The 15,595-nt window shown below is 43.6% G+C and overlaps 1 protein-coding gene across 9 annotated transcripts in view; it reads left to right on the forward strand.

Annotated features, from left to right (window-relative positions):
• The window catches only part of LOC137430556 (angiopoietin-1 receptor), a 352,893-nt gene that overhangs the window by 147,485 nt on the left and 189,813 nt on the right, over positions 1–15,595 (forward strand). For 7 of the 9 annotated variants that reach the window (XM_078779299.1, XM_078779303.1, XM_078779304.1 and 4 more), the window contains exons 11-12: positions 765–1,211; positions 5,019–5,318. In XM_078779299.1, the coding sequence (XP_078635425.1) occupies positions 765–1,211; positions 5,019–5,318 (747 nt within the window). The remainder of the gene's footprint in view (positions 1–764; positions 1,212–5,018; positions 5,319–15,595) is intronic. The other 2 variants (XM_078779309.1, XM_078779328.1) reach the window with 1 other exon arrangement.

Below are 15,595 nucleotides of genomic sequence, written 5' to 3' on the forward strand. Positions count from 1 at the left end.
CACGACCCGATTATAAACTGTCTGATTGGTGTTTCACACGCAGCACGTGGTATCCTTGAAGGTATGGTTAAATAAATAATAAATAGTATTACTGTAGCTACATACCTTGCAACTCTTAGTTTAATGGGTAGTTTATTATTTTTCTTTTCTTTGATATTTGGTTGAAAATTATTTTTAACTTTCTTCATTGTCTTCTCCATGTGTTGATGAAAGTTGTCATGGACATGTTTTAATGTTTCTCTTAAAATTACACCATTTTAGATGCAATAGGTAATTTTAGGACCACTGTGAAAACATCATTGATATTTTCCATGAATTATTTTTTTGACTGTGCTCTGCCCTGTGCCCTCCGTGCCATTTTTCATTTTATTGGTGGTAACATGTGTTGACATCAGCTGCGATATGATTCAAGCCTATCTATTTGCAGTTTCCTTTTTATACCTGTGGTCTTTCTTTGTCAGGCACACTCCATATTGTGCAGTAAGGTTGGGATGCAGGTGCTATGCAGCCAAATAAGCCAAAAGGGTTTTTCGTACTATATTTTATCATCTTTTCTTTTCCACAACCCATTTTAATACCTTGATGCCTCTATACCTCTTGATACCTCTTGATGCCTCTAAGCGTACATATCAATGGCCTCTAAAGGTGGTTATTTTAATACCTTGATGGATGATCCACTCAATCTTAAATTGACAGTTTTGCTGAAAGCATATTGAGAGAAATGAATATTGTCATCTTACGTCATTGTTTTTCACTATTGTCAGCCACAGGACAGCCATGGGTGCTACTAAATGGTCTACAAGCGTCCACAAATTACAGCCTCCGTGTCATTCTTTCACGTCCTGGGACTGGAGGGAAAGGTCAACCAGGACCATTGTCACTGGGGCACACAGCTTGTTTACCCGTGCCCCCAACACCTCACATTACTAATGTCACGATTCAAGGCAGAACCACTGTGTCTGTCAATTGGATTCCCTCCAAACATGAGGAGAGTTTGAGAAAGCCCGGCAAAGCTGGTTACCGTGTGCGGGTGCGACGTGGGGATGACAACAAACTTGTGAAAGTAAGCACACTCCCCTCTGTGTTGGCTTCCACCTGGGAATCATCAGATCTAGAGCATGGAAAGGATTACATGTTGGAGGTGGTTGGGTACAGCTGTGACATTGAGGGGTCACCCTCTGAACCAATCAGCTTTTTTCTCAATGCTTCTGGTGAGACCATGTTTTAAACAATAATTTGAAGTTTCTTAATATAAAGATAAGTCTCCTTATGTTGAATTTTTGTCTCAGTAATTATTTATGAACATGATAAAATGAAGGTGATGTAATATGGAGGAGGGGATTGAGAGGAATTATTACTCCCGCCAGGGAGTAATGCATTCGATTGTGTCCATCCGTGCGTGTGTTTGTGAACAAGATATCTGGAAAAGTTCTGAACGGATTTGGACGAAAGTTGGTGGGATGATTGCCCTTGGGATAAGGAAGAATTGATTAGTTTTTGGTGAAGCTCAGGATATTATTCTGGATCCAGGAATTTTTTGAAGGATTTTTTTTACCATTGGAAGATAGGGCTCAGCAGCGGCCACCCACGGCAGGAGTATGCGCTCTACTGAGTGGCGTTCTAGTTCTAACTTGATTTTTATTGATTAATTTCAGATCAATCTAGTTTGCAAATTACACATGTGGTGCATGATATACACAGTATATATATATTATTATATACATATTATAGTTAAAGATTTATTATATATATGATTGAGAGTCATGAAAGAGAGAGAGAGGGTGATTGATAGAGATCCTCCTCTCTTATAACGTATGGACTCTTTCAACAACAGGCACTGCAGAACTGATAATAAATATTGATGAATTGATGGAATGGTTTGAATAACTCCATCCTAACCTTCCATTTATATGGCCCTGCCTGGCTTGTCATCTGAGATTCCTTGGATTGCTTACATGAATCCAATAACCCAATCTTTGTTGAAATATCGAAGTGCATTTTCACCTCGTGCCTCGACTTTTTTTCACTCTCCTTTCTTTTGCCAAAATATTTACCCTTTCTCTGTTCATCCAATCTTGCATTTTCCTGCAGTGTTTCAAAGTCATGGATCACCATCAGCATATCCCTAATACAGTGGCGTCACTAGGGTTGGTGTCACCCAGTGCGGTAACTCATGGTGTTCCACTCATCCACAGCCCCCACCCCCACCCCACGGACCTCCTCCCGTACCAGACCATACAGAATCCTTAGTAATGTTTTTTGTACTAATGTTACTCGTAAATCGTAATTCCCGTATATCACTGAATGTAATGGCAATAGTAGTGACATAAACAACCAGCAAAATTAAAATTACACCTTTAAATTACAATATCATACGCACAGCCTTAATGTAGTTAAATTTACATCGTTTCATGTGGTTAAAGTGAAAATTCGGTAAGAAAACAATAAAATTCGAAGTAAAAACGTTTAAGAACTACATCAAAATTATGTTGATTTTAACGTTAAACTTTATTGTTACATGAGATACATTAATGGATTAGGTTCAGGTTATGTAATAGAGGAGCACTGCGCCAATGAGATCTCAGGAATCCTTGGGTCTCGTACAGAAGCCGTTTAATGTTTATTCGGTGGCTCCGTGAAACTACAACATGAGAAACGAGCATGAAATTACCGACGGATCTCATTACAAGCTACAAAAATTGCAATTCACAACTTCGGCTTCGATACAAACAATTACACTTCTTGTCGTTCTGTACGAGAAAACAGCAATGGCGAATACGGACCGTTAACATTATTCATTAACAATGATTACACATCATTCTTCATCGAATTCTTCCAGCTAAAGTAACAAATGTCCTATAAACGACCAATGTGATAAACGTTTTATGTATCAAGGAAACGAATGAGATTACCGATTACATACCAACTATGGATCCTTAATTAATCTCTCGCAAGACTTCAGTGTTGTTCACTCAGCACGATGTTCTCCGGTTCGTAGACCAAACATGGCCGCTACAAATCGCGTCACCACATTATCGCACTCCATATCGTGAAACTTATAAAGACCACTAATTAAAACATGGAAATAGCTATGGGGCCTAATGTTGCCGGTGTACGTCCAAAAATATCAAAAAATCAATCAAAATCAAGTGCTGTTAAGAAAAACAATGTGTGAACCACCGTTAAAACCTCATTCCCACAGCTGCTACACCGCCATAACCTTTAGCATGGCAAAACCGAAATGAAATTTTTTTTTTTGGGATACTGAATCGAGGCTCGTGAAAGAGCTAGCATTTACTTCACAAACAAATCCACCAGACAAACAAAATATATAAAAAGAGGGAGCGGAGGACAAGATGGGGAGAGAAGGGGAAGCACACAAACACAACATTTGAGAGCAGGGAGATGTGTCTGCTTGGTTATGAAAACTCATCTGGTTGGCAGTCATTACAGTAATATTTCTTAGATTATATGAATACTAACAACAAAATTGTTTTGTAAAATCTTTCTACATTGAATTACAACATTATTAGTTACAATGTTGCGGACACGAAAGCACTGACGTGGTGACATCACCCCGCACACCAAGTGGGGGTGGGCCACGCCCGGGAGAGAGGCGTGGCCTCACGATATACACGGGGCGCGCAGCCCTGAGCAGCTCAGTGTTACAGTGGGCTTTTGAATAAAGACTCTCACAAATTACCTCGTTGTCCGCTTCCTCCTTGTTTACAAACAGCGCGCGTAACACCGCGCTTTACACAACATTATTAGTAACTGAGCGGAAGCCTAAAGCCTTTTTTATTTTCTCCTTCTTTTTCTTTAATTACTACTTCATTCTCAAAAATGTTATTGATATAGGTTCACAAATACTAATTACCACAATATTGTAGCTAAAACACCAGAAAATTTGACAAAAACAGCGACTACGAAAACAGCGCGTGCTTGTGGCGCGTGCAGACGAACCACGTGATTCGTAGCGTTATTGTAAACTAGGGCATGCCCGTACTATATATATATCTAAAATTATATCCCCCCCCTCTATTTACATGAAATGGTTTGGTCCAAAGCGAACGGCTTGCGAGTGGTGACAATCCCCCCCCTCTATTTACATGCAATGGTTTGGTCCAAAGCGAACGGCTTCCGGAGTTTGGTAAAGAAATCGCCATCGCGTGCACAAACGCGCAGGAAAGCGAATGAATCGCAAATTCGTTTTTATTAGTTGTAAAACATAGTTTAACGCCAACATAGTTTGCAAACGTGAAATAAATGAATACGCTCTCAAATGTGCCATCCGAGGCAGAGTGTGCCCGCCACGTTCGGCACACGCGATCGTTCGCTGCTCTGATTGGTTGAATCGTTTTTTGGACATAGCTCGGTAAGTAATTGTCCGATTAATATGAAACCTTGAAAAGGCACATCCTCGGGTCCCCAGCAATATACCTGGCAAGTTAAAAGTATATCGGACCCGTGGTTGTCGAGAAACAGCGGTCACAGACAAACGTACAGACAGAGATTACTGGAATTATAGATAGATGGGTAATAATGACCGCTCTGACCGTAGCACATTAGAAGGTTCAAAAAGTAAATTAGCATGGAGTTTTAGCCTTGTCGTTATATTGATACATGTAAGCTGGGCTTACGGAAAATGTTTTTGTTGTTATAACTAACTACAGGGATATTTTTTATAAAAATAAATAAATCTCTGCCGAAACACTGCAAAAATTTGGTGTCACCCCCTCTGATAGTGTCACCTGGTGCGGTCCGCACCCCCCGCACCCCTCTAGTGACGCCAGTGCCCTAATATCACACATATTGGCAATTATTACATGTCTTTCTTGTTTGTCCATGATGTTAACTTGTTCCCTTCCACTCCTTTGTTATTACATTAAACATCGATTTTCTATTGTTTAGCTTTTTCATGATCCTAATTTTCTTGATCATTGCAGCCTAGCAGCAATTTATATGTATGATTTATGTTCCTGTCAATAACTTCTGGGGATAATGGTTCTTCCAATCAGGTCCTGCTGCACCACAATCTGTGAGGGTCGTCCTCGTTTCTCCAACATCATTTACGGTTTCATGGGAACCTCCGGCCAGATCTCTTTCACCTCTTTCTGGCTTCCTGGTGGAATGGCGACGTTGGCAGTCAAGTGGCCTGACACTTGAGTCACCAAAGCATGCTGAGGTTCATGGGAATAGCACATCGATGCTTGTTCAGAATTTGTCGGAGGGTGTTCGCTACAGGGTGCGAGTGTGCGCCCACTCCAAAACACTTGGAGAATGGAGCTCACCAGAGTTTGTGGTGATGCATAGCCGAGGTGAGGTGATGCATATCCAGTGGGAATTAAAATAAAAACTGTCATTAGGAATTATTCACTAGGAATACAATATCGGTGAACCACAAGTCAGAATCATTCAGGCCCTTCACTTTTATTTAGTCAGCCTGTGAGTTAATTTCACTATTTGTTGTTGTTTTTTGCATACATAGTTGAGGCTTGCGGAAGAGCTAGTAGAGGGTAGGGCAGTACTTCATCAAGCTGTAGATGAAAGCCCTGTAGGTGGATAGGAGTCCAGCTGTGGCAGTGAAGGACTTTGACTTTGTACAACAGAGAATATGCAGTCGGCAGCTGCCTTTGGAGCCAATTTTGAAATGTAGTTTGCCCAAGAAAGGTCATGGCTGATAGTGAGAACCAGGAGGTTGAATGACTTTTTCAAGAGGATTGTTACGGAAGTAGATAGGAGGGGAGGATTTGCCAGATGGTCCTTTTGGAGAGAGATAGTGAGAGTGTGAGATTTGTCGGGATTAAAAGACATGTTCCAAGTGCTTGACTAGCTTGTGATTTTTTTTTTCAAGGTCTGAAGTGAGGGAAGAGGCTGTAGCCTACCTGTCTGAAGGATAAGGTATTTTACAGCAGAGGATAGAGTCATCAGCAAATGGATAAAGGGGATTTTCCAGAGAGTCAGAGAAATAATTGATGAAGATCAGGAATAGGATTGGGCCCATAACACTGCCTTGGGGTCTTGAGAGGGAGAGGAGATGAAAGGATTGAGAGCCACACGTTGCCTATGAGAGTAGAGGACATCCGTAAGCCATGTGTGGAGTTGACATTGGATACCATAGGCAGAGAGTTTGGAGAGTAAGGAAGAGTGCCAGACTTGATCAAAAGCACGAGATATGTCCAGAGATGGCCCTGATCTCATGTCTGACATTGAAGGCCTCTATACCTTGTTGGGTGAGTAGAAGCAGCATGTCCAAGGTGGAGTGACCTGGTCTGAAACCAAATTGATGATCTGAGATGATGTTGTTGGAAAAAAGGAAGGATTTTCTTGAAATTGACTCAGATTGATTTTCCAATTCTGGTGCTGCTTGTGGGAAATGTAATTGGAGTAATCTATTTAAGAGTGGGAATAAGGCAAACAATGCTATAGCATTATGTTTTCAAGACGGATAGATTTTCAGGATCATCTGGGACCATTTTCATTCCAGGATGCATTTGCTTTATGTAATTTGCTATGAGTGAGATGCAGTGTGTGATTGGAGTTGATGTTTGACAAGTGGTTCTCATTTTGCCTCATGTTGCATCAGCTAATGTGGTGAAAATGTTGAATATGTAATTTCATGAACACGTCTTTAAAAACATCCTCCAGGGTGGAATTCATGAATCCTCCTGGCTGGTTTGTGTTTTCCATAAGGTGACTCGAGTAAACTAAACTTGATTTAACATTCTAGTTCCTTGCAAAAATCGAAGATTTTTCAATTATATTGATTGGTTGGTCTTGTGCATTATTACCTTCGCAAAAGCGGAAGGTTATGTTTTGATCGCTGTGTATTTATTTGTATGTCTGTGTGTGTGTGTGTGTGTATGTTATTCGCATAACTCAAAAAGTATTCAACCGAATTGCATGAAATTTGGTGGGATGATTGGTTATTATACGGGACACATTTGATTAGATTTTGGGAGCAATCGGGTCAAAGGTCAAGGTCAAGGTCACGAAAAGGTCAAAATCGTATTTTTACCATAGCGCGGTCAATTTTTATCCAATTGGCATGCAACTAATGCCAAAATGTTCAGAATTCAATGCCCGATCTTGTTTGTCATAACTCGGTCAATTCTTATCCGATTTGCATGAAATCAGCACCAAACTGTTCACTGTTCTGTTCCCTACACTCCCATGCCAAGTACAGAACAGTAGCTGCGGCGAAGGTATGCGCTCTACCGAGTGCCCGTTCTAGTTCTGTCTGTTTTTCTGTCTGTTTGTCTGTATGTCAGTCGCCTATAGGTCGCAATTTTCAACTGATCTTCACGAAACTTCACCAGGTGGTAGAGTTGGCAATAAGCAGGAAGACTTTTGTTTTTGGGGTCAAAAGGTCTGTAGGTCAACAAAGGGCATCGGCCAAAGTTCACTAACTTTGTCAGATTTTTAAAATCCCTAATTTTCATCCGATTGACTTGAAATTTGAAGAGGATTTGCATATCTGGTCACTAAAATCAACCACCAAGTATTTTTGAGGTCAACATAGGCCAAAAGGTCAACATAGGCCAAGTTTATAAAATCCTCAATTTCATCCAACTAACTTGAAATTTGAAGTGGATTTGCATATCTGGTCACTGAATTCAACCCCCAACTATTTTTTAGGTCAACATCAGCCAGATTTCTAAAATCCTCAATTTTCATCTGATTGTTTTGAAATTTTAAGAGTATTTGCATATCTGGACACTGAATTCAACCACCAATTATTTTCGAGGTCATCATAGGCCAACAACTTATTTTAGGGATTTCGCAAGTATCATGCTGTGCACGACATATTTCGTAGTTTGTTTACTAGTGAGATACCTGTGCTATGCACGGGTGGAAGGCCAGAAGCAAACAGGCAATGCAGATACAGCGAATGCTAAAGCATGAAACCAATAAATTCCACATTCTTGTAGCACCCTCAGTCGCACGTCAGACATGGACAGCAAGTTCGTGAAGGACTTCCATGAAAAACGTACCCGTTCGCAAACAAACGGGTACGTTCACGTATGGAAACATCGATCGTGGGTCCGTGGCGAATCTGCATATGGCGATCTGTGACGTACATGTTTAGAAAGTAGAAACCATCATGGCATGTCGTCATTTACTTGAACTCGATATATCTTTTTTCATTCCAAACAACATAACTCCAATCGCAAAATAAACTTTTAACAACATTGTTAATGTTTCCTTCATTGTAAAAACTACCAAATCAACAGTTAAAAGGATTTTGAGCCGATAGGTGTTACGGCCTTGGCAAGATCGATGGAGACAGCGGTTTGTTAGCGTATACACCACCCAAATAACTATGTGGATTTCTCTCATGTAGAGATTAAACCCACGCCGTTTGAACTTTGGCCGAGGTCATTATTTGCTTTTAATGATGTTTATATACGAATCAAAAAGAAGATAATTGGTTTTTGGTCGTCCTTTCCGCATATCTCGTGGGATTGTGAGTTGGAGAGATGGCGGGGATGGGGTTGGCATTCTCTCAAGCAGGGATTCAACCCATGTCCTTATAAAAGGTCTTTGTCCGAGGTCACCGAGTCCGATCGGTGCAGCCGATCGGTGCAGCTGTGCAGCGATCGGTGCAGCCGTTTGTGCGGCACCCGGGGGAAAAAAAATAACGTCCAAACCTGAAAATCCTGGAGGCCAATGCTGAAACTGGATAAACAATATACCCTATTTTACTCCAGGAGATCCCAGGATTACCCACCCAAAATATCATTGCGATCGGTTCAGCCGTTTTTGCGGTACCTTCGGACGGACGGACAGATGGACGGACAGACGGACGGACATTTGGTGAATTATAGTAAGATTTGTGCTTCTGTGTGGGGGCTGGCTAGATAAATGTTAAAGAACCATGTGATAATAAAGGATGTTGGCACATGCAAACCTCCATGCTACAATCCTATGCTAAATTCTCTGCTCCTTTATGTCGACATCAAATATCTACCCCTACATCAGCCAACTTCTTGAAGAAGAGGCTATGGATGACAAAGGCTTCCCATCCATGTGATCATGAAAATGATGTTTTTTGGGTTGGTGGGCAAAAGCACATCATTGTTTTTTTCACCAGGACTCTATTTTGCATCAGAATAATTATTCCATGATGGAGATACGGTATGTACATATTGTTGCGAATATGGAATTTGGCCTCCATATCCGCTTGTAAATATTCCCCTATTTTCTCCAATACTCCCCAACTTTCCCCAATCCCCCATTCCCTAGTCCCATTGCATGTAAATAACAATCAGTAGAGCCGACCTTCCCCTTATTCCCCCATTAAATGTCGTGCCCAGGTCCACCGCACCACACGTAGCCAACTTTCGGACATCTTCCTAGTTATTCTTAATCTATGTCAGTTAAGGCCTCGTTTCCATTAATTATGACTCTTCGTTGCACCAGAATGTGATTATATGGCATCAGTAGTGAGTTTAGGACCTTTCCCATACCTCCTCCCATCTTCTTCCCCAAACAACAACAACAACAACAATTACAACAACAATTACAACTACAACTACGACTACAACAACAGAGGGGCGGGGAGTGTGCGTCCTCACACCGGCTCGGTTACCCGCCATGACCATACGCTCCACGGCGTTACCCCGAAGGGGCTGGCTGTCAGCTCCTCGTCAGGGGCGGAGCCAGTAACCCCCCACGCACCCAATGAGAAGCAACGTGCCGATTCCACGAGGCGGAGCTAACGAGCCGAGGGCGTGTCACTCCCCGCCGGATATACGCGGCCCCGCGCCGGATGTGACGTCAGATGCGCCCCCAGCCTGGAGAGAGAAGTCGCCACCCCTCGAGCGCTGCAATACCTCCACCGCATCTCTTAAACTGGACCGTACGTGATCCTGCCCTGAGCCCAGGTGCACCTGGAGCGATCGCTACCCGCCTGTCCTTTGCATCAAACCCCGTGTGAGTGAGCCTTGTCCCGTTTATCTGTCGTCTGTTGGGAATAATATAAGATTGTGTTTAAGTGCCCACCTTCCTATGTTTCCCTCTTGTCCCTGTAATCTAAACCTTCCGCATTATTGTAATAACAACCTTTGAGAACCGTATCCCTGGTGTCGTGTCGTATTAATTCCAGCCGTGTGTCTTATTTTTCCTTCATTGGTCTAGCATAGCGCGATTAGTCAACGTTCGGGCACAATCGGGTAACTTGTGCAGACGTGGTCATACCATAAAACCGCTCGGTAAATAACATCCAAGCCACGTCTGTAATTTGTAATCTGTAATCTGTAATCCAGGACTCTATTTTGCATCAGAATAATTATTCCATGATGGAGATACGGTATGTACATATGTTTGAGAATCTAATCTGGAGTGTCCCTTTAATATAACGACTACTACCTCTTTAAATAGCCTCAATTAATCCTACCTTCTTTTGTGTTGAGCCGTGTTGAACCATTAGCCCAAATCTTTCGCGAACCAGTTGTCGAGGCCATTTGAGTAGAGCTGGTTAGGGCAGGTATTTAGAATTTGTTCAGGGTGCAGGTATTAACTCACCTCCTCTTCATGAAAGAGATCATGGGATCTTTAATGTCCACTAATAAGCAATGTTGGGGCACAGGTCCTTAATCTCAGCATGCTTTTGATGGATGACACACACATTGATGAATCACCCTGTATGCAAAACTTCAAGGTAACAGTTTATACCTTGATCGAGATTCAAAACCAACCTAAACCTACCAGCTCTCTGTCCCTTTAATATAAGTGATGCTAAGTCTCATTCAGACAGGTTTTCAGACTGCTTGCAAATTTCCGGTACACCCGAGCGGTTTTTTTTTTTTTTTACAATGCTCGCATGTCTTAAGCAACACAAGTTTATGAACTTGTTTGGGGACTTATCGAGTGAGGAGGCTTGCTTTGATCTCTTCACGACATCGAAGTTTGAGTATTTTCCCATTCGTATCTTTGTCAAATTTCCAGTTTTTTTTTTATTGTGTATGTGTTATTGTGTGTTTCCGTAAACTGGGGCTACTTTGAATCACAGGGCTACTTTGAACACACACGTAAGAAAATGATTTATGATATACTTAGTTAATAATAAAAAAGTTTTAAATAAAACAAGATATTATTTAGTTTAATTGATTTTGTGTTTGTTTATTATTTAAAATGTGGACATTAATGATATTGACCAAGCCTGATTCAAAATGGCCGCCACCTCATGCTGAGCACATGGTATGCAGCAAACTGTCTTAAACTTTCACCTCCTGACTTGTAAGTATAACTCATTTTTTCCTAAAATACTAACATAATAAGTAATAATTACTCTATTGGGGTACCAAATCTTAGTCAATATGGTTTGGGTATAGGATCACAGGGGTCAATTGACCATTACCCATGCATGTTTTCGTCACAATCGGGGTTATTTTGAACGTGTTCAAAGTCACCCCGGTAATAGAAAATCGTGTAACACCAAGGAAATAATACATTGATTGACAAATGTAAAGCTGTGTTTGGATGTCTGTAAGCACAAGTATTATATTAAAGTCTGTATTCTATACCTCACCTTACACGTGTTCATTTTCAGGTATCCGATCTGGTAAAACATGGTCCGAACGTACAAACGGGTTGAAGGTTCCAGGCAGTACCGCAACTACACAACTGAGCAACTACATATGGCAGTCCGTGCAGTGGAGCAAGGCACAATGAGCCAAAGAGAGGCACACAAATCATTCAACATTCCAGCGGGAACACTGCACAATAAACTCAAGGGAAAACATACCAAAAAACCCGGACATCCTACAGTATTCACTATTGAAGAGGAGCAGGCTTTTACCGATCATTTGAAGATTGTCGCTGATTGGGGATTTCCATTTGATTTAAAAGACCTCCGGATGTTGGCACATTCCTATCTGGAAAAACAAGGGAGAATGGTGGCGCAGTTCCACAATAATTTTCCATCATTTGATTGGGCAAATGATTTCATGAAGCGTCACCCCACTCTAGGACACGGGGTTATTGCGGCTACCAGACAGTTTTTTTTTTTTTTTTTTTTTTTTTTTTTTAATACAAGATCGAGGCTCGTGAAAGAGCGAACATTAATCACACAGAAAGACAAACCGACACATAAAACATAGGGAGCGGTAGACAAGATGGGGAGAGAGGGGGAAGGACACAAACACAACATTTGAGAGCAGGGACCGAGAGACATGGAGACATCGAGAGATCTGAGAGAGGGCGAGGGCTTTGGGGGGGGGGGGGGGGGCGTGGGAAGGGGGCAGTGGGAGAGGTATAAAACATATGGACACTGCCAGGACTTCCAGGAAAGAAGTTGGAATTTCAAACAAGGTGGATCTGGGGTGAATTAGCGGGGGTAGAAAAGATCAAGGTTTTGGATGGGGGAAGATAAGAGATGGTGGTGAACAGCTGTTTTAAAGACCTGGAGGGACGAGTGGGATTGAAGGGAGTGAGGTAGTTTGTTCCAGAGGCGGGAGAAAAGAGGAATGAAAGAGTGAAGGTGAGCGGAGAGCCGAGATTTCGGCAGTTTAACCATCAGAGGGTTGCTGGCAGATCTTGTGCGACCTGTAGGAATATTTGGGGGACAGAGCACAGAGAGAGCTGGGGGTGCAAGGCCGGAGAGGAGTCGGTAGAAGACAGAAAGACCACCTACCTGCCTGCGGTGAGTGAGTGAAAGGCCCTCAGAGATAGCTTCATCACGGGAGATTCCAATAATTCTAAAAGCTTTGGTTTCAACAGCGTGAAGCCGAGCTAGGTGTGAGGCAGGAGCACCGGCCCATAGGGGAGAACAGTATTCCATTGAGCTGCGGATGAAAGCCTTGTATGTGGTGAGGAGCTCAGGTGTGCCGAGGAAGGACTTCGCACGACGGAGGATGCCCAGTCGGCGACTGGCTTTGGAGGCCAGCTTGGAAATGTGGTTTTCCCAAGAAAGATCATGGCAGATAGTGAGACCCAAAATCTTGAGCGACAGAACTTCTTGGAGAGGATTGTTGAGAAAGTAGATGGGAGGGTTGTCCAGTCGATCTTTTCGGAGAGACATAGTAAGAGTGTGAGATTTGTCAGGATTGAAAGACATGTTCCACTTGTTTGACCAGTCTGTGATTTTGTCCAGGTCTTCAGAGAGTGAGGAGGCAGCAGACTGCCGATCTGAGGGAAGAGGAATGGAGCGGCAGAGAGTGGAGTCATCAGCAAAGAGATAGAGAGGATTTTCGAGAGAGTCAGAGAGATCATTGATGAAGACCAGAAAAAGCACGGGGCCCAGAACACTGCCTTGGGGAACTCCAGCCTGAACAGGAAGAGGAGATGAGAGAAACCCATTCAGGGCCACATGTTGACGACGACTAGAGAGGAAGTCCGCCAGCCATGCGTGGAGATTTCCATGGATACCAAAGGAGGAGAGTTTGGTGAGCAGAGCGGGGTGCCAGACCGTGTCGAAGGCACGTGATATGTCGAGGGAGACAGCTCTAATTTCCTGTTTGGCATTGAGGACCTCCATCCATTGTTGAGACAGCAGAAGCAGCATGTCCAGAGTAGAGTGACCTGGTCTGAAACCAAATTGATGATCAGAGATCAAGCCATTGGAGAAGAGGAAAGATTTCATATCAGAAGCAATGATGGATTCCATGACTTTGCTGATAATTGGGAGAAGGCTGATTGGTCTGTAGTTGCTAGGATCTGTTTTTGCACCTTTTTTGTGCAAAGCGGTGATGTTGGCTGATTTCCAAGCAGATGGCAGTTGACCTTGAGCAAAAGAGAGGGTGAAGAGAACAGAGAGAGGGTGAGATAGAGCAGCAGAGCAGGATTTTAGGACCCGTGGGCTGATGCCGTCGGGTCCAGTTGCATAATCAGAGTCGTGGGTTGACAGAAACTTTTCCACCTTGTCAGGAGGAAAGGACACGGAGTCCAGGAGCAGCAGGGTACGACTGGGTATGGTGGGTACAGAGAGGGATGGGTTTGGGACACAAGATTTAGAGGCAAACACAGAGTTGAGGCATTCAGCTTTTTCACGTGCGGAGTCAGCTGTGTAGCCGTTTGAGGTAAGGGAGGGGATGGAGGGGGAACAAACACCAGAAACGGATTTGACCAGACGCCACCAGGATTTGGAAGAGGGAGACAGATAAGAGAGTTCGGTCTTGAGAACGGAGAGATATTGTTTCCTGGCTCTCCTGAGGGTGGACACACACTTGTTTCGGGCTTTGTGAAAGGAAATGAGATTTCCTTCCGTTGGATTTGCTTTCCAGGAGACGAAGGCAAGTTGTTTCTGGGCAACAGCCTCACCACAAGATTCCGTGTACCATGGACGGGAGGAAGGGTATGACAACTGAAGACGAGATGGGATAAATCTGTGCATGAGAGAGAGCAATTTACTTTGGAAGAATTCCCAGGATGAGTTGATGTCAGAGGTGGTAGAGATGGGAGACCAGTCCAGATGATTGATGGCTGCTTGAAGACCGTGCCAGTTGGCCTGAGTGAAATGCCAGACTCGTCGACGCTGAGCAGGCTCCCTGAGGATGGTCAGAGAGATGTCCACTTTAACAAGGACATGATCAGATGATCCGATCGGAGCAGAAGAAGAGCAGCAGACATTTTCAGGGAAGTTAGTCATAACCAAGTCCAGAAGAGAAGATGTTCCGTTGACTGAGATCCGGGTCGGGAAATTGACAGATTGAGTCAGTCCCAGTGAGTCGCAGAAGTCCTTTGCTGAGGAGCCATGGCTGGTGAGAGAGGTACCCACACCCAGCCAACTGGCATGATGACAGTTGAAATCACCACATATGAGGAAGAGAGAGTTGGGATGAGTAGATAGAAGTTGGTCCATATCATCAGACAGCGAGATGTAGATGGAGTCATCACTGTTTGGTGGACGGTACAACACACATATGAACAAGAGGTGGGAGCGAAGGGGAAGCCGTAGCCAGAGGTATTCCTGGGGGTGAGGTGGAGAGAGTGCAGTGCAGGGCGAGTGAGGAAGAGAGTTTTTGATAAAGATAGCAACCCCGCCTCCAGGACGAGGCTCAGGTCTATCATACCGGAGGAGGGAGTAGCCCGGGAGAGATACTATGGAATCAGAGACATCATAAAGGAGGAAAGTTTCTGTTAAGCAGATCACGTCTGGTTTGACAGAAGCAACCTGTATGGAGAGATCAGTTAAGTTTGAACGAAGGCCCCGGATGTTTGAGGTCCATACCGTTAATGAAGAGGAAGGGGGAGCATCAGATACAGAACAGGGGGGAGGAGGGGTAGGGTAAGATGTGGAAGAGGTGGAAGAGGTAGGGAGAGCTGTTGAAGGTGTGTCAGAGATTTCAGAATAGCTCGGAGAAAGGGAAGGATGGGGCGGACAAAAGGTTTGATGGTGATTGGGTGAGCCACAATGAGGTGTTATTTGAGGAGGGGGAAGAGCGAGGCAGAAGGTTGGGGGAGATGGAGGTGAGAGTTTGAAGGGGGAAGAAGCGGGGAGGACGCTTTGAGGAGGGGGAGTGAGAGGGGGGAAATTGAGAAGCAATGAGGGTGGGGAGATTTGAAGGGGAGGGGTGAGGGGGGAGTTTGGGAGGGAAGGGACAAGGGGAGGGATTTGAAAGGGATGGGATATGGGGGAGATTTGGAGGGGAGG

This window comes from Myxine glutinosa, chromosome 1 (assembly GCF_964187855.1).
Source record: "Myxine glutinosa chromosome 1, kmMyxGlut1.1, whole genome shotgun sequence".
In the NCBI taxonomy this organism is placed as follows: domain Eukaryota; kingdom Metazoa; phylum Chordata; class Myxini; order Myxiniformes; family Myxinidae; genus Myxine; species Myxine glutinosa.